Genomic DNA, 15,271 nt, shown 5'->3' with positions numbered 1-15,271 from the left:
GAACCGCGCTAAATTAAACGAAAAGTGTGACAAAAGAAATGCGTTAAATCACATAATCGACGCGAGAAAAGTTCGTTTCGCGAGTGCATATCTCGTTTTTTGACTGTGAAACTATGTTGGTTGCGGCATTTTTGTGGAATCACAAAACTCCTGCTTCTAAAACCTCAGCGTACCAGTTGTTCTTCGTGCAGGCGCGCTATCGCAGTCTTATTATGTTTCTTCGTGCAAAGGCATAAATCATTTAGTTCGTTTCCTCTCGTCTAGAAGGTATGTCCGACAAATTTGCACAATGTATAAATTATTACAATCGGATTGTTCGTCGCGGCGACGTTTTATCGAATCGTTTACTCGCATCTTCGCTCCTTCCTCGGGTGGCACCTGTGATTTAACTGGCTCTTAATCGTGTCGCTGATAGCGGACTCCGTATTTGTCAAAGTATCACTTCTCGGCGTTCCCTCAAATGCTTCAAGATGCTTATTTACGATCCCACAAAAGCGACAATCGCGAACAGGGATCGTATATAAATGTTGGTATTGCCTCCGTCGCGACAGTTTCAACGTGCTCCCTCGACATGGCAACGATTAGCGCCGATTCGTCTTGCTGTTTGACCGACTCGACCAAGTCGCAGGTCTGCTCCGTCAAAGAGAAACCAGTCGCTCTTCTTTCCGACTCCGACATCAATAAGATCGTCGAGCGAAAACTTCTCTCGAATAACTTTCGCGTTTTGCACTGGAGTTTGGATAACTTAGGGGAGATAAATGGTTTCTTGGGCTTGTACTATACTCTCTCCGTTACGGTGAAAATCGATGACAAATCGAAGCATTTCAAATTCTTTGCGAAGACACCGCCACCGACCACCAGTCCACAGTACGATTTTCTAGTCCGCAGCAATACGTTCAACAAGGAGATCGCTGTCTATAGTGAGATAGTGCCGAAGATGGGCACAGGAAAGGGACCCAAATGGTTGCCCGATTATTATTTTGGCAAGAATAACGTTATAATAGTTTTGGAGGACGCCGGGCAAAACGGATACGTTAACCTGGACAAATATCTGCCGTTCGACGATGAACACTGCATTCTGGTAGCGAAGACGATCTCGCTCTTCCACTCGAGATCCTTGATCCTGGACGAGAAGCTTCGCCGTAGTACCGGTCAAACGATTTTTGACCTTTACGGCAAGTACCTGGAGGAGGTGGCTTTCATCGAGACCGATTCGGCGGCGCAGAAGTATCTCTCCTCGTGCATCAAAGGTGCATGCACTATAGTTGATATGAACGAGAAGCTGAAAGACGATGAGGCGACTCTTATTAAGAATTGGATAACCAAGTGGGTATGGAGGTTACCAGAATTGCTGAAGACGTCAAATAAATTCAGAAACGTGATGTGTCACCGGGATCTATGGCCAAATAATATCATGTTCAAGAAAGACTCTAGCGGTAAGACGATCGGGTGTTACCTGATAGACTTCCAATTCCTGCGATACTCTCCGCCAGCGATCGATTTTGTGATCTGTTTCCTGTTGTCGACCGATCGTGCTACTAGACGTCGATGCGACGAGTCGCTTATCGACGTTTACTGTGACACCATGAAGAAAGAATTGGCCGCGGAGGGTCTCGATGTTGAGGATTGCTTACCTCGCGCGCAATTCATTGAGAGCTGCAAGGACATTCAAGGCCTGGCATTGGCATATGCGGTCGCTAACATGCAAATAATGCTACTAACGCGTCAAGCGGTGGAAGAATATTTTATAGGATCTACCGATCAACTGGAGCACGTGGTGTACGGTGATCGACGCAGCGATCTCGTTAAAAATCAATGCCGTATTATGAAATCCTATCAGCCGCGTATTACAGAGATAATAGAAGAAATTAGAGAGTATTTGGCAGCTAATCCAGACAAATGCTAGCGGACGAGAAAGAAAAGCACGGGTCGTTGGTTGTTTTTTTGGCACGTTGGTCGTTTGGTACTTGTATTATCGTCTGTGATAAAATGTGACTTTAAAATGAGAGCAGAAAAGAGATTGTTTCTACGATTTGCCGATGAAATGATCTATTTCGCTTTCTCGTTATCCAACGTTATGGTACAAATATTTTATTCGAAGGATTTAACGCGGCCACGCGCGTAGGCTCGTAACTTTGTTACACGGAGAATCGTTAAGAAAGCGAATTTTCTACTCAAAACCATTGTGTGATACGACGCTTTGCCGGCTTAAACGACGTCATCGTTCTCCGTTAGGCGAACTTTGTCGTAAAAGGGAAAAGGGATTACGGGTCGTAATAAACTTTGTAGAAACCCTGCAAGAGGCGGAAAGATAGGAACCTCTAATATTTAAAGTAACTTTTCGCCGTAATCTTAACTCCTTCCAGACTCAATACAGCTCATGGCTGCCACGAGCTGTATCGTCTTTTGTATCAGCGAACGTCGAAAAATATGGCATCGTACTAATAAAATAAAGTCGGTTTTAATGAATATTTACATTTTTCTACGCACAGTATGCCTAGTTTAAATATACTCTAACTATTAAATGTACGATAATGTTCTTCAAATGGAAGTTGCCCGATTTAACAGAATATTTGAATTCCTTTTTAGATCGTTGTCGATAAAGTCTCGATATCTACGTACTTTTCTTCGATAGAACTATAATGTTTACAAGGAGCATTTCTGCGCACCATTATTCCTTTTTTGTAATCGTATGAAAGTGCTTCGAAATAATATGAATGTAGTATCTTAAATAGTCTAGAGTAAGGACAAGAAAGGATGTTCTATTTGAAGTGAAGTTTAGTTTTATTTTAACAAGCAATACCCAATGCAAAATCTGACTACAATATCGTCGTACGTCTTATTCTCACACTCGGCTCACAACGTCTGTCTTCACAGATCAAAAAATGCTGACCGTCGACCCTCGCACCCTTCTCCCACTCTTTTACTCATTTAGCTTCAACGTTACCAAGGCATGCACTCTTCCTTACACACACACTCTCTCTCTCTTTCTCTCTTCCCCAGCACTCTTACGATTCTTAGTTTATACCTTAAATTTACAACTTATACTATCCCGAGAAAACTTGAACTTAAATATACGATAGACCAAGCGTCTATCGTATATTTTTTGATATTACATGAATTTTATTGTTTCTTAACTACTGTATTTTAACCAAAGAAAATGAATATTTCGTATGTTACCTATTATTTTTCATTTTAGTAATTAATTGTTCGTATTGTCCCTTCGTTTCCTCGTATTTAAATTCGTGCAACCCTACGAGCATTTTATGGATCAAGAGCATTTCAAAATGTTGAAAAATGTTTCAATGTGGAAGAGGGAACGGTGGCATTCAATTGTTGACAAACTTATCCTTGTGCAATAATCGAGCAGCCGATATTCCTCGTTCGCGAAATGAGGAACACCCAGTTCTATTCAATGGCCCGTAATGTTATGTCAGATTAAAGCAGAAGTTCGTTTTACTGCCGGCAATTCGAAGCAGCCGTAATCGCTTTTATGTCGGGCTAATGACATAACCGTGAAACGTAAATTGCCCTACCTATCAATGACAGGCTTGATACTATTCTATTGTAAATACAATAATGCATGAACGCGTTGTCATTGTTTCCTTTCAACTATTCCTCTATTTTCACCAACTGCTACATTTGACGTATTCGATTTTTTCCATCCAAATTGCGTTGGAGTTTGTAAGCTCTTCCTCGACGGTGAATACACAATAAACAGAAAGATGAACGTGACTGGCTTATTATGTAGCCTTCGTTGCATCAGTGCAAACACGAAATTATTTTACACTAACGAAGTATTCAAATTATAAAATTCCTCCTTTACGTAATGTAACATGTGTTTCCTGTTGGTCGGAATTTCCGAAAATCCACACGTTGTTTTTACGTTAAAATACGGTAGAAATAGATACTGTTTACATACTAACAATAATTTATCAGTTTGGTCAGTTCAGAGTTTCACAATTTATGTTTTCATTTCACGAAAACTAGGTAAAAATTGATTGTATCTTTTTACGGAGAGCACAGCATTGTTACAAGTATTGTTTTACGAGTACAAATTACGAGGTTCTGTCAGCATGATTTTATCTGAAATGGATGAAATTGTAACGCTACCGCGTTACAGTACAGAATATAAGGAAATTTCTGATTGAATGTGATATTGTAACAGTGTAATTTCCAATTTGTGTGATAGTGTAATTTAGTATAATTTCCAACAAGAATACTAGTTCGAGTAAGAAGTTTGTTTACTCCTGTTCAAAACAGCTGCATTACCAAGTAACAGCAGTTTGGAACCCTATACACGTAGATGTTGATTTCTGTAATGAAATTAAATCTGGTAAATCTGGAAGTACATATCGAAATTTGTAAAAAGTCAAACATAAATAACTAGTTAAACTTTATTCCATAATATTATTAAATTTGCGTAGAAAAAGAGATACACGTAGACGCATATAAATAGCTCTTCCATTAATTAATATGTTCGTAACTATAAATACACCTGGGACTTTTTTTATACAGTATCTTTATTGCACAGTACCTTTCTTGCACGATTTACTTTTACACCGTTTCTTTTTACACGGTCTATTTAACACGTTTTGGTTACAGTTATGCAATGTTTTTAACGCGTTTTGTTTACCGCAAATGTTATTAATCTGGAACGTTCTTCACGAGTTCAAAGGGATCTGAAAACTTGTATGGCTTGTTAGACAATTATTAAAGGAAAAAACGAAATAGATGTCATCGTAACGGTCGAGCGACGAAATTTGATTTTTTTTAAGTAATAAGAAAACATGTTGCGATATGATAGAGAATGACGATGCGTATTGTTACATGCGTATTGTATGCTTTGTTACAAATCAATTGTTTCACGACCTTTTTTACGGCTGTTTTGTGCAGTGTACGTATGCACCGTGTAAGAAGGGTGCCAGATATTATTTGAAATGTATTGTAAAGCACTGATATATGTAGTATTAACGCTGCATCGCAATAATTCCGAGAAATAGTTGTCACTATAGTAGAATTATCTTGCGGGTCATACGATTCCAAGCGATCAGTGCAAAATTACCATTGCATCGAGAGAAACGTTGTGCCAAGCTTGTTAATCACAGAAGCTTACTATTTCTCGTGTGCTCATTATACTTCACAGACCACAAGCTTTCCATTGAACGATGTAGAATTATCATCGATCAGCCGATAGCATTACGATTCCATTATCTGCATCTGTGCCGAACTCGACCTGACTAACCCATGCTCGTTACCAAGAGCCTGCATCTAACCGTAATCCCACGATTATACTACTTTGTGAATATTATCAGTATCTATGGAAGAGCTCGTTAGCTATAGAATTTCGAAAAAATTCATTCGAAGACCGTTTTAATCAATCGTAGTTACAGCGAACCATTTTATTCGTTTAACGCAGATTCGTTTCAAGTAGATATGGTATATACGAGATGTGTAAATGAGAATGTTCACCAGAAATAATTCGATGTATGATGTAGCTACGTTTTACAAATTTTTATTTCATTTTTGAGGTACAAAGTCACCTAAGCTTGTTCGTCTCTTTAGAAGCTACGATAAAGTATCAGAAAAAATATGCGGCGCTATTTCAAAATTTTCAATTAACTTATTTTCTAATTTTCAGTGAATATCGGCAATTTCTTTTTGTTGACAAAGTTTAATAGTTACGAACTATATTGATAGTTTGTTTCTGACTTCTATTTTGCTTCTTCTCGATTGTCATGTTATTGGTTTTTACGACAGAAATCGTGTGTACGTTGTATTTGGCCGTGATCGATGTTTCGTAGATGTTGCGGTCTGCGTCTTGAGGGCAGATCCGAAACAGTTTCAAGCGTTAAGGAATATCGCGTCGATAATACGACGAGAAAAGTATTTGAAGTGAGCTCGAAAGACCGAAATTCCTTGTTTGGATCGTATGGAAAAAGTCTGAATTGCAATCTTGATGTGATGCCTTTGTAACCTTGACGTAAAATTCTATCGATTGTCGGGGATGTTACGGCGGAAAACAAAGAAGCTAATGATATTCGACGGGTCGGCGGTACATCCGTTTGCGAAATGATCGTGAGCTAAACTGGCGCGTTGCGTCGATTGCACGAAATCTCGTGGCTCGTGGAGGCGGTGGCAAAGGGCGCAGGCGTCCGGCGTCTGGCATCCGGTGGCGGCAAGCGGACTCGGATTTTCTCTAGTGTCGCGTCAACTGCCGCTGGAGAGTCGTGTGCGTTACACCCTGTTACCTCTAACCACCCCGTTTCGCGTGGCTCCGTCACGTTTTGTTGTCCGAAAACAAGTCACGTTCGCGGAAACGTCCGATCTCATCGCGAGTTTTGTGTCGTTGCCGTCGCTTCGCGTAGATACGAAGTGTAAATCCCAGCGATCGTGCGATCATTTTGCGGATGTCTTATCGCTTGTCGATGGTTCCCGCGATCATGCCGCGAACATGACAGGGCAACGTGTCGTACGAATCGTTACAACTGTCACGACGATCCTTTTCTACGTTTGACTGTTGTTCGTCCTAAACGAGTCGATGTAGTAAAGAATAAAATAGTGTCCGTTTGTGTCCATGGCGAGTGTATCTCTGTTCGTTCTTTGCTGTAATTTTCCTACTTTCTACGAGCATAGAAGGCAATTGAAACGTGGCGATTGAGCGAGTGCGTAGAGGTCTATTCGGTCGAATGTATTCGAGCGAGCGTTTCAATCCCTGTTTCGATCGTGTTCAAGATTTACAGTCTCACTGCCGGTTTGTTGCCGATTTGTCGTAGAGTGCCTAGTCAGTGTACTCGAAGGAATTCTGATGAACGGTGTGTGAAGGGAGCAATTCGGGAAAGTGCGTTTAGTATGAATTGGTGCAAAGTGCAAGCTGTCGTGTATTCAGCGGAGACGTCGCCCGGCTGTGAAGGAATGCTTGTATCGGGCGCCGAAGCATGAGGGACGTCGCATCTTTAACGTAATGGTAAGTGCGCTGAATTTTTATTCGCTGGATTCCTCCATTCAAACCCGGGTTCGTCTATCGATAGTTTGGTTAGACGCAATTCACTGGACCCTGCAGCTGGCTGGAAATGCTGAAATCGCACATGGAGCGGGCATAAATCTTTCAGGAAGTGTAGCATTGCATACCTAGTACGGTGGTAGAGTACTGTTTGTGTTCGTTTTCAGGACCATTTCGCGTGTCATTGTTGTTTCCACGAGACACTTCTGTACGAATAAAAAATTGCAACAAACTTCACATTGCGTGTGCGAGTCCTCGTGAGTTGTTGCGACCGTCCAAATATACATGCTTCGTTGAATTGTATGCGGTTGCGATGTTTACATTTCTTTGTACTGTCGTGCGTAAACCGTGTAAAATATCGCAGTCAAATGGCTTAAAGCAACGTTTGACCATTGGTTCGCGTGTACCTCTTCTCGTTTTCAGTTTCGTTTTTTTCTTTTTGATAACGGATAGTACTTCAATGTCCGAGTTTCGGTTTTGTCTGCATCGTTTCATAGTAAACTCGTCGGCTATAACATCGACTTTCCAGATTAATGTTTCACCGGTATGATGCGCCATTCTTTTATGGGATTTTCCTTTTATCATTGGAAATAAAATCACGAAATAACGGTGATTTTACTTGAAATTGCTTCCAAATACATTCATCTTTCGAAATGACGCGTATGTGTTGCGGAGGAGGGTTACGGTTTGTTTAATTAACCTTTTCAAAAAAGAATCATTTTATTTATAAATGTAATTTCGTCATTTTGGTTCATTATGTTGGCATAAAATATAACTTCGTTTCAAATTTCATTATTTGAACAGTGTCTTTACATTTTTGTTTAAATTTGAAAAACGATAGTATAATAAACATCTCGGTTGAAAGAAACGATATTTCTTATTACGTATAACTGTAAATTATACTTACGTTAGTTAAAATACGAAATCGTCACAAAGGTATGTAACTTTTTTTCAAGAACTCTCCGTGTTACGAAGCATTGAACGTAGTAATGGCATGCAAATGATCGTTGATAAAGAGTAGCGTAAATTACGACTTGTTTTCGTTATTACATTGTTCTTCGACATTACCACGAGTAAATTGATTTAAGGTATTTCAACGTTTATGTATAAATAATGGGATTTCATTATACACAGCAAATTCATTTAAGGCACCAAATTCAAAGATGCAGTTATTTAACGTTACAATTTATAGTCTTTAACCCCTTGATGTACCATTTAATTCGTATTATCTCGTCATTGTATACTTTGTATACAACGATATTACCATTATTTTTCTACATTGTAGGTATTACGATGACGAGCCAGAGACTCGTGATATGAACTCGAGGCGTTAAATAATACAGTAACACATTTTGGAACGTTTTTACAAAGTTTCGTACAACGGAAGGTTTATAGTATTTTTCGAATGCATTAAAATAATGCTTCTAATTCAAACACGTATTATCGGAAACGGCGTAAAAAATATATATAAAAATGTTGCATTCGCGTGTAACGGAAAATATAGTATTGTTATAACTTTCAAAGTAGGAACAGAAACAGAAACATTTTAATATCACCTGGCACAATATCGAAGTATTCGTTATTAAAATTCGATCAATTTATGGGATTATATAGTACGCGAATATCTCGTGCGCCCAAGGCAAAAAATAGCGTACGAACAGTTTTTTTTACCGATTTACTTTAGCATTTAGTTTATGTTCGGTTTAAAGTTTTTGCGAATGCGTCGAGTTTTTCTATCGAAAGCGTTGGCTGGTTGTTTCTGTGAAAGTGTAGAATAGAAAAGGAGACAATCAGCCATTAACGGCATGTGTCGAGGTGCGCAATTTACATACATACCTGAGTATATGTTTGGCCCAGGTCAGACACAATGGCACCCACGATTTTACTCTATATGTATATTATCCCACTTTGCGTCATGCACATCGATAACCTGACACCTGAACAATCTGGATCGATCGTATCAACTGTTTAATTTAATTGCTTTATACTAACTGCATAATGGAAGAACGATGCTCTGAGCATTGACCGAGGACTGGTTTGGCTGGTTCAGCAATTAGCTTAAATATCGCTTACATTGACATTAATCGACGTATCTCGCTGATGCGAAATCAATTGTATACATTAGCCATTTTAAATGAACCAAGCTTGTCGCTCGTTTCTATACCTTCTTGCTTCTCTGAGTAATTTAATATACCTGTATAGATATTACATAAACTGAGAAAAGACATTTTTGTATTCTCTACACGTATATGGATATGTGTACAGAATTAGCATACGCATAATGGATATAATTAGCAATATGCAGCCAGATCTTAATGTTCGAACGTTCTTATTGTTCCATTATTTGCTTTTGTACAAGGGAATTTAATTTAACTGCTTCAAAGGAATTCTATCTATTACATACATACACATATATCTTTTTCATTTAATTAGTCTCTGTTTTACTTTGCGCTTGAATTTATTCCACTGCCTTTGTGTAATTACTATTATCGCACTGCACATTTTTCTTATAAATTCTGTGAAATAAATTGATCTAATAAGTTATTATGCAGCAAATTGTAGATCCAGCGAAAATTTGAACTGGACTCTATCGACTAGAGCATCGAGTAGATTAGAATACGTGGTATATAGAAATTTGCCTGCATGCGGCAAAAGTCTGCACGTACGATCACTTTAAAGTGGTCGCAATGTTTACTTCGTCGCGTGGCAAGAGGCAAGGTCTCGTACGAGGCGATTTAGTTATCAGAATGCGTACTTACAACCAATAGCACGCACAGCTTTGAAGCGAAGGCGGCTGAGTATATGCACATGTGTGAAATTACAACACTACATTATCCAAAGCGCAGTAAACTGTGAATCGCGTTTGACGTGACGCTAAAGATTTATAAAAGTTCTCGACTTTAATAACATATCCAGTTTTATATTCTCAAACAGACGCTCGATAGACGCGTTCTCGCGATTTTTTTTCTACACGATCGGGTATTTCTCGCGTAGGACAAACATTAAGCTGAAAGTTCAGTTCCCTCGTCAACCATAATCAGCACAGATGGCTTCGTAACCCTCCCTCGTTTATGGAGTTGTAGTTTTCTTACAGATGTCCAATCGCACTCGATACAATGGCGATAAAACTCGTCACAGCTAATATACTTATATTCAAACGTGTCAAATCGATGATTAATTCTGTTACGGTTCTCGAATTTCTATGTTTCAATCTTGCTCTCATGTTGGCAAACGAAAAAGGTTTTGAACTTCTCGAAGCGTTCAACGTAAAATTGTCCGTCAAATAGAATTTTTGGATACTTTGTTCAAACCTGGAGTATCTTCTAGCGTTAGAAAAATACAGTTGGATCGTAAATGACAGGCAGAATGCAGCAGGGTTAATTACATTTCGGCGGAGAACTAATTAAAAAGTTGTTCAATTTTTCACCGTTTCCGATGTTCGTTTTGTCATTTAAAAATTAATCTTCGTCTCGATCTTTCGGTTCATGCATAAAAAGTGATTTCGCGAGAATGTCGAGTAACAGGAGAAGAAGCGGAAGAAAAGGGAGGACGATGTTGCATCTGGTTCGACTTTCAATTGGAAAGTTTCGCGGTTTCGCGACAAAAGGCCGTCGTTCCGTCGTTTACCCAAGGGTCCAGGGATATTTTTCACGGGCAATGATTTATTCGGTAACCGGCAGGCCACCCCTACGTGATATCGGAGTGTGCGCGGCTTGATGCGCGCGCGAGTTCCCGCACACGTGACGAGAATCGCCATTCACGCGCTTGTCGAAGTACATTTACAAGCGTTGCACTCGTTGCACAAAGTTCTTGAATTGTTGTCCCCGTTCACGCCTTGGAAATTGATTTCCCGTGTTCGTCCCACGTCATCTGCCATTTTTGCGCGCGTTTCATTGCCGCTTTGAACCGATATTCTTCGTTAAATGCAAATATATCGACGAAACTGTGAATGGAAGAACGTGATGTCTCTCTGTGACGACGACTAATTAATAAAGTTGTGTTAACGAGACATTGTACGAGCGTTTTCCGTGGGAATGAATTTTTACTGGTTAAAATTAAATTTGAATGGTAAAGCGTTACACGTATTAACACGCTGACTGCCACGGTGATCATCGATGACCGCGATGTTTTTACTACGTTTTTTAGGATGATTAAAACGAGATATATTTCATGGGCTAAAAATTCGTCAACGATGCGAATGATTTAAATGACATTGTCAGAGAAAAATACGCGCAAATACGATATAACATTTTGCAAAAATTAAACGTTATGGCGTTGTATATTTCAATCTATCGCGGCTATATAAAATTCACGCAACAGTCAACGTGTTGAACATTACAGAGTCGAGTTACGCTTTAACGGTAACGCCACAGAGTGCTATTAATCAACTTTATTTATTATTTAACGATGTGAACGTAATACTGCTTCGATGTACGCGTAAAATATGTATGATTACAGACATGTTTCGGGGGTATCGTGCAGACAATGTCGCGTAGTTCTGTTCCATTCCATTTTGTAGAGGCACTCGTCGTTTCAGGAATGGAGAGATCCTGCGGGAGAACTTATTCTGCAATGTAAATATATTCGGTTGTTTATACAGGCGCATGGCTAAACGCGTAGAAAGTGTTTAGCAATTTTAGCTGGTTGTCAAGTAAAGCTGTGTCAATTTACTTTGATATCTCATATGCACCGGTACACCGCGTGATGTGCTCAATACACACGTTGCAGCCCCTCGTGTGCACGCGGCGTTCGAGATAAATGGGGTTTGTAAACTAATAGCGTCAAAGCGCGTTTTTGGTATTTAAATTGCGTTAGCCGGTTAGCAGTCGAACCCGTGAGATATTAGTTTAATCATTCTCGCGCGTTCCAATATTTTAATTAGAGCGAATACGGATATCGGCGATTTAATTCGTCTGGAAATTGCCCAACTTTGTCCCCGATATTACGCCAATGTAAATTAACGAATGGCGATCGTTCGCAAATTTTTTCTATTTTATCTTATTAGTTTGTTCTCATTTGTTCGAAACGAAGCGAAAGATGGAGAATAGTTGAATCTTAAAATAATTTCTTGGTCGGAGTTTTCTCTCTACTTGACGCCTATAAGGACATCCTTCGTCTGTAAATATTAGCGTAACTTGATAAATTCAATTATTAATACAACTTGCAAAAGTGAATAGATAATAAATTCTATAATTCGTGAATTATAAAAATATCCAATATTCGTGAATTATGAAATAAGATAACTAGTACACATTGTCGCGCATTCATATATCTTCCTTTTACGATCGATTTATATAATTTTGGTCGAGAAAGTCAAATAAATCGATAGAAAATATCTTTTCAAAGGTAAGTCAATTTGACGTTTCTGTGAAAGCGTTACATTCTCTTTTACGGTTAAACGCGTCTGCATATTAGCATCCAAAAATATGCAAATCAAATACGCGTGTCAACGTGTCGTGCAAATCGGTTCGATATGCATGCCTGAAACGTTTGCAGCAACGTGCGTTTACGATGACCGCACGTGTTGCAACATACAAGTACGAATGGTAGAGGTATACGTTTTCTTAGCAATTCGAACGGTTCGTATGGCAGAGAAGAAGTCATAAACCTCGGTCTGTGTGTAGTACGCTTGGCTTCGATCGCCCGATAAATAATGCTGCCACTGAAACGTAAATTTTGGTTCACGCTAAGTTATAGAGGCGCAACGAGTGCATCGTTTGAAGTTAAAAGTCAGCCGGCAACTGTTCGCTGCGAAGTCATGAAATATTGCAAACGAAAGAATCGACGGTGTTTGGTCGAGCCAAATCATCGATCGATCGTTGCTTTATAACGCTTTGTTAATTTATGACAAGCGAGGCAAAGGGAATTATTAATTTCTTTTATAAAGGCGATTAGCATTTCAAAAAAAGGCAAACATCTTCTTTCCGTTCGATGATATGAGAAATTCTTAAAGCATAATTTAAAAGAAAAACTCATTACGCGTTCGGAAGAAGTTAAGAACGAGACGAGAGTCGCATTATTATGCGTCAACGTGCGAGATATTTTGAGTTTCACAAGTATACATTCCGTACAAGCGAGTGTCCGAAGTTCCGTTGTTTGGTGCTATCGTCAAGGGATTCGATCCTTTGAGAGTGTACTCGAACTGTCGTACATGTGGAGATCGGTCGCGCAATTAGGTTCATAATGGTGTGTGTGTGAGAGTATCGGGAAACTCCGAAAACCACCCTTATGCTTTATACATCGACCCTTCTATCCAAGCGGCAAATTAGCCTTATAACGTTGCAATTTGGAAATATTACTTTTAATGTTGGATTACCTTTATAACGCGTTAGCAAGTTTTATTGCTCATTACGGGCAAACATTACGAAGATGATAAATCATTGGAATAAAGTTTACTGCGTTGTAGGAAATATCGATAACACCAGCATTCTTGACAATGACTTTTTTTTGCTACATGAAACAGAAAAATGATTTGTCCATAAATTATTCGTGGTTTGCGCTCATACAATGTTGCGAAACTTTTTATTTGCAGTGCAATTTTTGAAGATGACAATGTCACAACCATGCTATCAAGTACAATGAAACTCTGTTGTATATTCTTTTTGAAAGAAAACACGTAATTCCAACAAGATACAGAAATGGCTGTGGTTACGAGGTAACTAACTTGTAGAAAAAATTTCCATTAAAAACTCTTCTGTCTGATTACACGGTTCGTAGACAGAACTTTTATCTTGGAAGAATAGCTCGCTACAAAGCAAACCTAAATGTTCTCTCGCGTTTAAAATCCGTATTCCTCAAGAATCGATATTTTCTCGTAAAAATTTTCAACAGAAATATATAACGTTTTCGACGTTTTCTCCAAGCTATTGCGAAACTCAGAATTTCATTTAAATTGAATTATTTTCCGTGACGACGAAGGTGGACGATAAACTCAAGAAAGAAAAGAAGCAACCTGAATTCAACTGGAAGACTATTTAATTAAATCGCGGCGAGAAATGGCGGAAATAAAAAATAAAATTACCTCTTTAAGCTATCTTGATTCATGGCATCGCTAGAGAAGTTCGGCGAAGATTCCATGATTGCTTAGACATTATAACTTGCTAATAGTCGACCGTGCAAGGTGTTATTATGAAAACGACTATTTGCAAATTGCCAGCTGGTAGAAACGAACAGTGCGTTAAGGAAAAGAAAATGAAGACGAAAGCGCGATCGTTCGTCCATCTGGTGCAAGAAAACGAAAAAAAAACCATTTCGCCGTCTCGACAGCTGCGATATTTACGGCCAGTGAATGGAACGAACGTACAGGATTCGAATCTATTGATTGGTGTCCGTAACTTTTTCAGCTGTTTCATGTTTCACGTAAAATGAACTGGTAACTTTAGGCGATCCGTATTTAGAGAGGTTTTCAGGTATGTAATAGATCAAGTATTCGGCGGACTTTGCGCGCGTATACGAACGAGTTATACAGTTGCGAGAAGTCAGCGAAATTACTCGTGGACATGCACGTACCGATGGCATAACTCATGGTTGTTTTTATCGTCTTACTAACAACGCGATAAACGCACGTACACTTGTGTACGTTTCGATCTCGTCCTTTACTCGTTTCCGTCTCGATAAGCTTAATAAACGGTACGTTTCACGAGCTCTAACATTATCGGCTATCCAATAATCACTTTTGATACTATTCGAACCAAGTCACGACAGACGGACACTTGTATCTCCTATTTCTTCCTAACATCCTTTTGATATTGTCTGTTTGTAGGTATGGACCGAAACAAGCGTTAAAAAGAATCTAGTTGTGAACGAAATTAAAGCGCGGGTAAATCAAGTCTAAGCGCACGTGTTTGTTTAACAAGAAAATGTACGGCTTTATGTTGTTTCTTTGCGGTGAAAGGAGCTTGCGGATCTGCCGTTGCTGCAAGCAAGTCCGGGAGGAAAATTACCGGGAGAGAGCGAGGCGTTTTGTTTCACGAGGCGTGAAATATCAGATATCGATTGGAAATTCGCGGATAAATACACGACAAGTTTCGTCGTTCATTGAAAATATGAATTACCAAAGGCTCCTAGCTATCTCTTACCTGTTTCACGACTAGATCGTCATTTTTGAGAATATCGATGAAAATTTAATGGAATCGTAAAAGATTTCCAAGAAACGTGCCTTTTTAACGATTCAAAATAATTCCGAGATGTTTCACTCCAACCAATCTTTTGTCGATTTTTCCATCAAGGTTTCCATCGCTTTCGTTTTCCATCTAGCGTAGGAAATTT

At 39.2% G+C, this 15,271-nt stretch overlaps 2 protein-coding genes across 4 annotated transcripts in view; both read left to right on the top strand.

Moving 5' to 3' along the window:
* Positions 1 to 445: 445 nt before the first annotated feature.
* On the top strand, positions 446 to 2,771 carry LOC117160511 (uncharacterized). The gene has a single exon (XM_033341285.2). It carries the CDS (start codon positions 461 to 463, stop codon positions 1,904 to 1,906), a length of 1,446 nt encoding a protein of 481 aa, XP_033197176.2. The 5' UTR covers positions 446 to 460; the 3' UTR covers positions 1,907 to 2,771.
* A 3,437-nt stretch (positions 2,772 to 6,208) lies between these two features.
* The window catches only part of Sol1, a 529,381-nt gene continuing 520,318 nt past the window's right edge, over positions 6,209 to 15,271 (top strand). The window contains exon 1 of one of the 3 annotated variants that reach the window (XM_076625163.1): positions 6,209 to 6,967. In XM_076625163.1, coding sequence (XP_076481278.1) covers positions 6,965 to 6,967 — 3 coding nt within the window. In that variant the 5' untranslated portion in view covers positions 6,209 to 6,964. The remainder of the gene's footprint in view (positions 6,968 to 15,271) is intronic. The other 2 variants (XM_076625164.1, XM_076625165.1) reach the window with 2 other exon arrangements.

This window comes from Bombus vancouverensis, chromosome 15, assembly GCF_051014615.1.
Source record: "Bombus vancouverensis nearcticus chromosome 15, iyBomVanc1_principal, whole genome shotgun sequence".
NCBI classification, from domain to species: Eukaryota; Metazoa; Arthropoda; class Insecta; order Hymenoptera; family Apidae; genus Bombus; species Bombus vancouverensis.
The sequence above is the reverse complement of the archived record's forward strand: the minus strand, read 5'-3'. Positions and strand labels throughout refer to the sequence as shown.

What these genes read in the sequence shown, in the direction of transcription:
- LOC117160511 (XM_033341285.2), top strand. Translation starts at nt 461, where the DNA reads ATGCTTCAAGATGCTTATTTACGATCCCACAAAAGCGACAATCGCGAA.